This window comes from Triticum aestivum, chromosome 2B (genome assembly GCF_018294505.1).
Source record: "Triticum aestivum cultivar Chinese Spring chromosome 2B, IWGSC CS RefSeq v2.1, whole genome shotgun sequence".
Classification (NCBI taxonomy): domain Eukaryota; kingdom Viridiplantae; phylum Streptophyta; class Magnoliopsida; order Poales; family Poaceae; genus Triticum; species Triticum aestivum.
The window spans coordinates 245,481,000-245,490,642 of record NC_057798.1 but is presented as its reverse complement, the minus strand read 5'-3'; the positions used below and the strand labels follow the sequence as shown (position 1 = coordinate 245,490,642).

Below are 9,643 nucleotides of genomic sequence, written 5' to 3'. Positions count from 1 at the left end.
CCGTCACTATTGGCTAATGTTGCAACTTCTGCATTAAGTGTCGGCGCTTTACTTTTTTTTCCTTAACTTCTATATATCATGGTATTAGTTATTTAGTTTCGCTTTCCTAAGAGAAACGCCGATTGGGGAAAACTAACGGGCCTCCATTCTTTCTGATTTTTTAAAATATATCTTGCTTACGGTGCAGATGCGAGTTTCAGTGCGCTATGGTTCTTCTAAGTTATGTAATGGCATCTACCTGATGTGACCAATGAAGATGCATAAGAGCTCATGCATTGCCTGAGAATGTTAGAGATTTCTGGGCAGTTATAAATGAGCAGCATTTTGCCTATTTTGGTCCTGATTAGCATCTTCCTAATGGACATTAGTTTTTACAAGGGTTAGCTTCTATTGGTTCCTCTGTTCACTTCTTTCTTTTCAAGGAGAGGTTTTTCATGTTCCCTCAAAAACGCCTTATGCTCTCCTCAAAGAAGCCTTATGTCCAAGAATTAATTACTCACGTTTGAGTGGGAGTAATGTACAGAATTTGAAATTGTTCATTTGTCTTTTTTTCCTCGGACGAGAATTGGGTGGTTAGTATTCAGCAAGTTTTTATATGCCTACAATGTTTTTTTGCATATCTTTTTTTTATATGATTAACTCTCTGTTTACAAAGAGAAAGAAGTTTGTGATTCTCTGTTATTCACAAAAAAAAATTGTGATTCTCTGAGCCAGCTTTGAAGCATTTCTTTCCTTGGCACCACTTTGTAAAGAATAGTTTTCCTTGGACAACTCACAAGTATGCGTGCAGAATAGCACCACAACACGGAATTGTCATCTTCTAGCCTGAAAATAGAAACGAATACAATGCACGTTTTTGTTGCCTCAATTATATTATTAAATTATCGAATCGTGTTCCTTTTATATTCAAATAATTGCTTCTTAGGATAAACTAAAAAATGGCATTGTTATACGTGCGTTGCACGTGCATGATTACTAGTAGTAACTAAACTTGAGAATGGACCTTCATTCCAACTTTACAGATGACAGAAATGAATATCTTTTTTCGTACACAATGGGCTTCCTCAAACTGCCCAGACCCTAATCTACAGAAAACACCAGCATTGCAACATAACATTTGGAAAAAAAAAAGGAAGACGTGATATCTTCAGTATATACTGTCCCTGCCAAGGCTGCCATGCTATCTTCCATGCAACTGTGTCATTGATACGGTACCGATGGAGTGGCTCCTCTCGTTCTCGCTTGATTTGCTCGACTCAAGAGCACGGCCACGGAGCATCAGGGTGGGCGCCCTCGGCATGGGAAGGCTGGAGCTGTCACTGCTCAACATCAGGATGACCGCCGGCACGTCCGGACGCTCTTGGGCATGATCTTGCACGCATAGCAATGCAATGTGGATGCACCTCAAGACCTGTCGAATCGAGCACGACGGTTTTATCAACGGGTCGATCATTTCCTCGCCCTTGTCTTCGTTCCATTGTTGCCATGCCTGGAAAATGGTTGCAAACTCAATCCACGAAGAAACAGATAAACAAAATGTCAAGATGGGTGTGGAATATGGGATACGCGTGTGCTTACATATCCCGCGATGTTTAGGGACTCCTGCTGGCCATGAAAGCTGACAGCCCTCTTCCCTGTGATGATCTCCAAGATCAGAACTCCGAAGCTATAGACATCGGACTTGACCGAGAAAATGCCTTCCATGGCGTACTCAGGAGACATGTAGCCGCTGCAAAAAAGAAAACCCAACTTCACGTAATGCAGCGGTAATATTCCAGTCATCATAAGATCTATCTGAAATGCACGTACAATGTTCCGACCACACGGTTCGTGTTGAACTGGTTTTCATCCCCTCCAAAGATCCTTGCCATTCCGAAATCTGATATTTTGGGGTTCATGTCTGTGTCTAGGAGAATGTTGCTGGCCTTGAGATCACGATGAACAATACGTAGCCTTGAGTCCCGGTGGAGATATAGCAGTCCTCGAGCAATACCTTCGATGATATCAAACCTTGTCTTCCAGTCTAGGAGACCTCGCTTTTCAGGATCTGTTCGCCCACAGTAATTACAACCTCATCAGTATATTTGTTCATCTAGAGGAATGAGGATGAATGGAAATGGTACGTACTAAAGATAAATGCGTCGAGGCTCTTGTTAGGCATGTACTCATAAACCAAGATCTTCTCTTCTCCCTGTATACAGCAAGCTAATAGTCTCACAAGATTCCGGTGCTGCAACTTTGCAATCAGTATGACCTCATTCTTGAACTCCTCATGGCCTTGACCGGAGTTCTTACAAAGCCTCTTCACAGCTACTTCTTCTCCACCAGGTAATGTTCCCTGAAGTGATTCATGGTATTAACTTGCATCAAGCCAATTACAGTGTAATACTGGCCCCCCAAAAAAAAACAAGTATAATACAAAGATTCATGATAATATCACTCGTACCATATAAACCGGGCCAAATCCACCTTCCCCAAGCTTGTTGGATTCACTGAAACTACCTGTAGCAGCTTTAATGCGGTCCAGGGAGAGTACTTTGAGTTCATGACTTTTTCCGTCCTCCGTTTCATCGTCGAAAGGAATCGAATGTGAGATATCCAGCATGCCAGCACTTTGCTGAGATCTGGTAGATGAACGTCTTGACCTCCTCCAACTTCTGTGCACTGCATCTGCCCCAGAATACCAGTTAGCACTATACTTGCCTCCAAGAGTCCATTTATATTAGAAACTGAGACTAATTACTACAGCTAACAGTTCACAGCTAGATCCATTTTAGCAGTCTTCACAACAGCTTGGCAGCATGGTTTCTCCCCAAGGCACAAGTCCTTTTTACCCCGCAACGCCTATAAATTTCTAGATTTTATCTTTGACTCTAAAGCCAAACAAATTACAGATGACACCCTTGCCTGCTAATTTGGACAAATTACCCTCTTAGACCAGTCAAATGTGGCCAGTGGTTTTGGCATAACAAGGTGCCACATGAACCGTGATCACCCCTACTCCCTCCGTCCTTGAAAGAGTGTACTTCCAACTTTGTTGGAGGGTCAAACTATCTCAAAGTTCGGCCGAGTTTGTGCAAAAATATATCAATGCTTGTGAAACCAAATAGGTATATGAAGAAAATATATTTTATCATGAATATAATGCTACTAATTTGATGGCATAAATGTTGGTCTATTATTGTATAAATACGGTCAAACATAAAAAAGTTTGACTTTCCAACAAAGTTGGAAGTACACTCTTTTAAGGACCGAGGGAGTACATGTCTACTGTTAAGAATTGGTTAGTATCTAGGTAGAAGTAAATAATCTGTACTGATTTGTACAGATCATGATCGGCTGATTTGATCATGATCAAATCATGATTGATTCTTGATTTGGCTTACATTGCTAATCAAGGCAAAAAATGGTTCTCAAGCTTCTAACACATTGGTTTCAGGTCTCCCTTTTCTACCTCCCCTACTTATTGGTTGACCTGAGTTTTTACCGTTACAAGAGTTGAGGGGTAAAAACTGATTTTTTTCCTATTTATGATCTGTAATGAATTCGTGGAACTAGTTAGGTACACTTGACTATATACTGATTAGCACCACAAGAGAATGCAGTCTTGTGCAGACAACTTCGGAGGGCAACAGAAGAATCAGGTGAGCTTTCGTTAGACTATAATCATTGAGCCAAATCCAAGGAACCTCACCTTTGATATTTCTGCCACGCTTCCACCATAAAAAGAGACAAGCTAACAAAACAAATAGCACCACGGCAGACGCTATTGCGGCTATTTTCCAAACTGCGATATGTGAACCTGCTAATGAAGGAACAGCATAACCCAACATAAACATGGTAAGTCAAAGGTGAGAAAATATGGTAGCGTGCATAACTGCATATATAAACTTTATTCTTTAGATAATCTTTATCACCTACCTAACTCAGAAGCAGGAAGCTTGAGGTTTAGGGCATAACCCCCAGCCTGAAACTGGGAAACATCCATCAGTTCACTACCCCAATGTAGACACCCCGTCAATTGAGTCATGTAGACATAGGCACCACATGAACAGTTTTGCTGGCAGGTATTCATGCACCCATACTCATCGGTCACACCAGATACCCAGTATGAAAAATCTGGCCACTTGACATTCGGGATAGAGAGAAATCCATCTCCAGTTTTGTTCACCTGACAGTCCAAAGGTGGGTTTCTAACACAACCCTGGCTCCGATTTCCTGCATTCCACTCATCTGCTAACTTTGGCTTAAAACCTATCGCAGGAAAAAGGGAAAGAAAGGAAAAGGTGACTAATTTGTGAAGCATATACTTCTGTAAACATGTATAAAAGGGCTTGAGATGTCAAAATAAGTAGTGACAACGTCCATGCTTCCTATTTTAGGGTCCTAACTGCGACTTATAGTCAGTTGTGCTGGTGAACAAGGGAGGAAGTTCACCCAATTGTGTAAGGAACAAGACAGTTCATCTTTTACTGGAAACTAGTAAGAGCGGAACCCGATTTTGTAAAGAAATTGCACCAAGAGTCAAAGACATACCTTTCAGGCAGGTACATTTTGCCTTCCTATCTTGCACCACCGTACATATCGCATTTGAACCACATGCACCATAACGCTCGCACTCATTTGACGGTTGCACCCACACAGTTTCCCACTCCTGTGTAGACTTCTTAACCATGTAGCAGACGTCTCTGCCATCTGGCGCAACAACAAACCTCTGCAGAGATGTATTTGTTGCAGTGTAAGTGAAGTACATTCCCAGGATTGGATCATTTCCTTGTTTGTACCCATACACGTACAGTGGCCTATATGGAATTCCTACAAAATTTAGCCCAGTCCATTGGCCCGACCTGTAAAGGATTACATACAAGTTATAATATCTTGAACTAAGCCATTCAATAATTTTTACAGTTTATGTTGAGAAAGGGTACTCTTATTTACGATCGAGTCCTATGAGGACTTGGGGAGGTGTGACTATTGAATTTTCATAGTAATTCTAATCATGTAATGCATACTACTTTCAAGGTTGGGGGCCATATAAAGCTATAAGAAATGGTCATGGAGAACCCAACCCAAGGAGACAAATCTCATCCAAAACAAGGTAGAAAAAATTATGTGCACAGTGGATTAAAATTTAGGTTATTCTTTGACACTATATATGGGATCTGAGGGTTCAAAAGTTTCAAGGGGATTGTGAGAGACTGAAAATATCTTGTACTCTTTTGAGGTTGTCCCTAGGAATTTGGGTTGCATTCTCAGTATATAATTGCGGAATTTCAATTGTTTGCCATCTTTAGTTTGTGAAACTTGGATTACTTGCTTTCCTAGGTGGGGACTTCTCTTCTGTGGAAGCTACTGCCTTTTCATTTCTATTTGCCTTTGGGGGGTGCGTGTGGGTGTTGGACACCGAACTCTATTCAGTTATCTCGAGAGAGTGAAGCCCAGAACAGGTTTTTTCGTATGAAACAAGCACAAGTGAATTGGTTGGTAATTACAGGAACAAGAAGGCTGAAATCACATTTCAAATGCAAATGAACTTTAAAGTGTACTGTGTATATGTTTCAGATTTGTCAAAAGATGGATCGACCAACTTCATAAATGTCAGTGCAAACTTAATGGGTTTGTCGAGGATTACGATTAGATTGCGCTGGCCCCATTCCACAACATAGCAGGTAGACTTAGTTAAGAATCGCCAATATATAGAAGAATAGCACATGTGCAAATATGGCTGCAAGTTGCAACTCACAGCTAAAACAACATTATAAAACCAGCTAGAGCCTGGTTGAACTTCATAAACCAACCCTCTCCCAAAAAGTCTGTCCAGTAAGAAAATGGTGGGCATCCTAATTATATTTCAATACTTCGGGGCTCTTTGGTTTGTGACTAAGGTTGACTTAGGTTGCCACACCTAAGCTTAGGCAAGTTTGACCAACTTGAGAAGGTGTTTGGTTCAAGCCTCACCTTAGGCAAGATGCTTTTTGCCACACTAGAGCCCCACATCACATACACTCAAAAAGTGTGGCAAGATTCCCTTAGGCTTGCCAACTTGTGGCTTTCATTTTATTGAACTAACCTTAGGCAACTTTGACAAGAAAATGTGTGGCAAAGTGTGGCATGGCAAGGCCTAGAACCAAACGGACCCTTCATCTTACAACTAGAGATTGATCAGCTCTAAAACACAGATATACTCCCTCCGTTCCTAAATATAAGTCTTTGTAGAGATTTCACTATGGACTACATACGAAGCAAAATGAGTGAATCTACACTCTAAAATGCATCTACATACATCCGTATGTGGTTCATAGTGGAATCTCTCCAAAGACTTATATTTAGGAACAGAGGGAGTAATATGCATGGGTGCCAATGCAACTGGCAGAAAGTTGAAAAGGCTGCAGCCAGAAATCAGTCTAGCGACAACCTGATAAAAATACAGCTCAGAACACCAATGGACCCTCAATTCAAAATCTTACTAATAAGCAACCACAATTTTCCCTTAGGTAGTTAAGGAACTCCTGCACTACATGTTGACTTCATGCACCAATAGCACCCAGAAGCTTAACTAAGGAACATACGGAATTCTACTCCTTTTCATTTGAAATCATTAACGGAAAGTTAGCACATTTCAACAACATTACGCAAACACTATTGGATAAATACAAGCACACAAGATATAAAGTTTATCTTTCAGAGATTTGTTCCAAACGGTACTCTAGCACACAAGTTTTCTTTTCTTTTTTTTTGGCAGAAAAACACTCGGATCTATAGACATCCCTGGAAAATAAAAAGGTTAGTCCCGAATGGGCCGAGGGCGCGCCACTGCTGCTCAATCGCCGGAGCCAGCCAATCGTTGTTAGGGCAGGGAATCCATCCGGCAGTGGGGCCTCCCCGCACTCCGACGCCGGCAGAGCCAGCGGAGGAGGAGCGAGGCAATGAGCGACGACCTACCGACGGAGGAGAGGTTGCGGCGTGGTGAGCTCGGTGCTCTAGCAGGCAAGATTTGAAGCTTTACAAATAACTTTACCAGATGCCATCGGCCATCCTTATCAAGAGATGGCGAGCAAATAGACTAATCGATCAAAAAAGTGAGATTAGAGTTCTAGGATGACCTACGAACGAATCTACCGTGACTGACTATTTGTCTACTGATGGACTGCAAGTAGAGCTACCGTCCCACACAGCCCCACCTGGCTAGTTAGTTTCCCACTTTTGAACCTGATCCTTTTGATGCACCATTGTACAGTGAAGTGTGAATGATGTTTGTCTAGCACACGAAAAGAAGATGCTCGCAATTTGCAATTCAGACTAAGCCGACAGCTGATGCTGCCTAGCGCCGACTGGAACCACTAAAACAAAACACAAACTGGATTGCCTCAGGAATGAACAATACACAACCTCCTAAAAGGAAATATAAGAAAACATACCAGATGACAGATTCCATATTTCCTTAGGTAGATGGCAAAAGAACAGAATTACAGAACACCTAGCAGGTTAACTACTACTCCTTTTTTAGAAGAACTAGCATGTTGATAACACCTGATTTACTAAGCACATGAATGCCCCAATAAAATATAGTACTAGTCTCTACAACATTCCTACAGTATAATTATTTAAAATTTGGCACACAAAAAAACGAAGCAAACTATACTTCTCCAAGGAAAAGATGGCAGGGAACGGGGCATGGAGAAGCTGACCTCCAGAATGGAACATTGCCGTCTCTCCAGATGAAGGCTTGGCTGGGGTTGGCCGGATCGAGGCCGAGCGCGAACCGGCCCGGCGAGGGGTCCGTCTCGCTGGCCCAGGACGTAAAGAGCATCCGCTCCGGCGGGCCCCTGACCTGCGCCCTTACCTCGGCGTTGACGCTGATGCGCATCCCGGAGAGCATGGTGTCGGACGGGTGCCAGAAGCTGTCCCAGATGACGGTGCCGTCGACGTCGCGCACCTGGAGGGAGCCCGAGTCTTGGATGACGGCCGAGTAGCCGCCCCGCGGCGCGGCCCGCGTGGTGGTGTTGGAGGACCAGAGCATGGGCGCGCCGTCCTTGGCGGCGCCGTCGAGCACGCGGAGCTCGCCGCCGGCCGTGAGCGTGAGCGAGGGCGCGGCCGCCGCGGCCGCGTTCACGCGGTTGGCCACCCACGCGACGGTCCTGGGCTGGGTGTCGCGGTACCAGACGCAGAGGTAGAGGCGGGCCGGGCGCGCGGGGTCCGGCGCGTGGAAGCCCAGCTCGAACACCCCCGACGGCGAGGACACCAGCGTCGCCGGCGCCGTCAGCGAGTCCCCCTGCTTCAGCGTGTCCGTGGCCGCCGCCGCCGCCACGGCCAGCGCGGTGCAGAGCGAGAAGAGGAGACGGGAAGCCGCCATCGCCGTGGACACAGCACAGCAGGCCCTCCCTCCCTCCCCCTGGCTCGCTGATTTTGCCTACTGGGGCGCCCAGCCAGCCACCAACTACCACCTCACTGGTGGCGAGCAGACAGAGGGCGAGGGAGTGCGTTATGGCGAGACCGATGTCGTGGATTTGTTTAATTAGCGGAGAGCCTAAGCACGCGTATAGTAGCTTTGCTTTCGGGTTGGTTCAAAAGCGATTTGCCGGCCGGTGAGCCGCGGCCGGGGTGCGTGGCCCGGCTTGTCCCACGGTGTGAGCCCCGGCCAGGGCAAGGCAGGATGGGGAGGGCCATGATACAAACGGAACATAACGTGCGCGATCCTTGTGTCCCTATCTCCCGAGTGCCGTCGCCCAGTGCAGCACAGCACAGCGCAGCGCAGCACGGGGCTCATGGTGGGAGATCGGCCTCGGCGTCCACACATGCCGGGGGAAAAGGGAAGGCGACACCACCATGGTTCCGGATCTTTTTGTGCTCTACTGGAATACCACCTTTGTGGCTATGTGGTGTGCATATGGGCATGCACAAGGCATTTGCCTGGGTAGTCCTGCCGACGTGCCAAAGAAGAGCTGTAAACTCAGTACTCTACACATGCCTTTAGCACGGGGAAGATTTCATATATTTTTTCAACCATTTGAGAGTCTCGTTTTGCTCTCGGTGCGACGGCGTTTGGTGGCTAGACGATGCAGGATCGCCGTGTCGCCGTGGAAGAAAAATGCGTGCGCGCGCACGCACGCGCTTGCGGCCGTCGAGTTCCCAGAACATGCACCAACGAGCAACGACCGCTGGAAAGGCATACGGGAAAACATGGCCGCATTTGTTGGTTGGTTCGTCGTACGGTTCTTGTGACTGCGCGTAAAGTGGTCTGGGGCTGCTTCCTTGATTGGACCCGCAACACGCATTCCTGGCTGTACCAACTTAAACCAGAGAGGGGCCCGGGAAGGAATGATCACAGGTTGTGCCCGCAGCGGCGCCTCTGCTAACTTGGTTTGCAAAGGTGGATTTCATGGCTTTTATGGAGCAATAATTATGTGATTTAGCACTAGTATATACTCCTACCAGAGCTTTTGGGCTGGAGGGTCCTGCGCACTCTCAAATCATTCTCTACTTTTCGTATGAAATGAAAGCAAGTCTAAACCAGTTCCATATTCAGCGGCAGCTGTCTTGTTTTTTTACAGTTAGGGGAAAAATATATCCCTCTAGCTACAGTTAGAAATTAATTGTCCAAGCACGAGCTTGGAACAGATCAAACTCAACCTCGATGTCCATT

General features: G+C 45.4%; 1 protein-coding gene across 4 annotated transcripts; it reads right to left on the bottom strand.

Annotated features, from left to right (window-relative positions):
- Window positions 1-998: 998 nt before the first annotated feature.
- On the bottom strand, window positions 999-8,476 carry LOC123044583 (G-type lectin S-receptor-like serine/threonine-protein kinase B120). Of its 4 annotated transcripts, none has more exons than XM_044467366.1 (9): window positions 7,689-8,476; window positions 4,537-4,847; window positions 3,922-4,254; window positions 3,695-3,805; window positions 2,447-2,664; window positions 2,128-2,338; window positions 1,810-2,047; window positions 1,579-1,729; window positions 999-1,489 (listed from the first exon to the last, which is right to left on the bottom strand). In XM_044467366.1, exons 1-9 carry the CDS (start codon window positions 8,351-8,353, stop codon window positions 1,181-1,183), a joined length of 2,547 nt encoding a protein of 848 aa, XP_044323301.1. In that variant the 5' UTR covers window positions 8,354-8,476; the 3' UTR covers window positions 999-1,180. The 4 variants fall into 4 exon arrangements, with proteins under 4 accessions (XP_044323301.1, XP_044323302.1, XP_044323299.1 ...); XM_044467367.1 differs by having other exon boundaries at window positions 3,695-3,802; XM_044467364.1 differs by having other exon boundaries at window positions 2,447-2,670; window positions 7,689-8,472.
- Window positions 8,477-9,643: the final 1,167 nt, after the last annotated feature.

Excerpts from the sequence above, each read along its gene's own strand:
- LOC123044583 (XM_044467364.1), bottom strand. The coding sequence starts at position 8,353 with ATGGCGGCTTCCCGTCTCCTCTTCTCGCTCTGCACCGCGCTGGCCGTG. Across the intron at positions 1,730-1,809 it reads AACCGTGTGGTCGGAACATT|CGGCTACATGTCTCCTGAGT; the intron begins GTACGTGCATTT and ends TCTTTTTTGCAG. Across the intron at positions 1,490-1,578 it reads CCCTAAACATCGCGGGATAT|GCATGGCAACAATGGAACGA; the intron begins GTAAGCACACGC and ends ACCATTTTCCAG.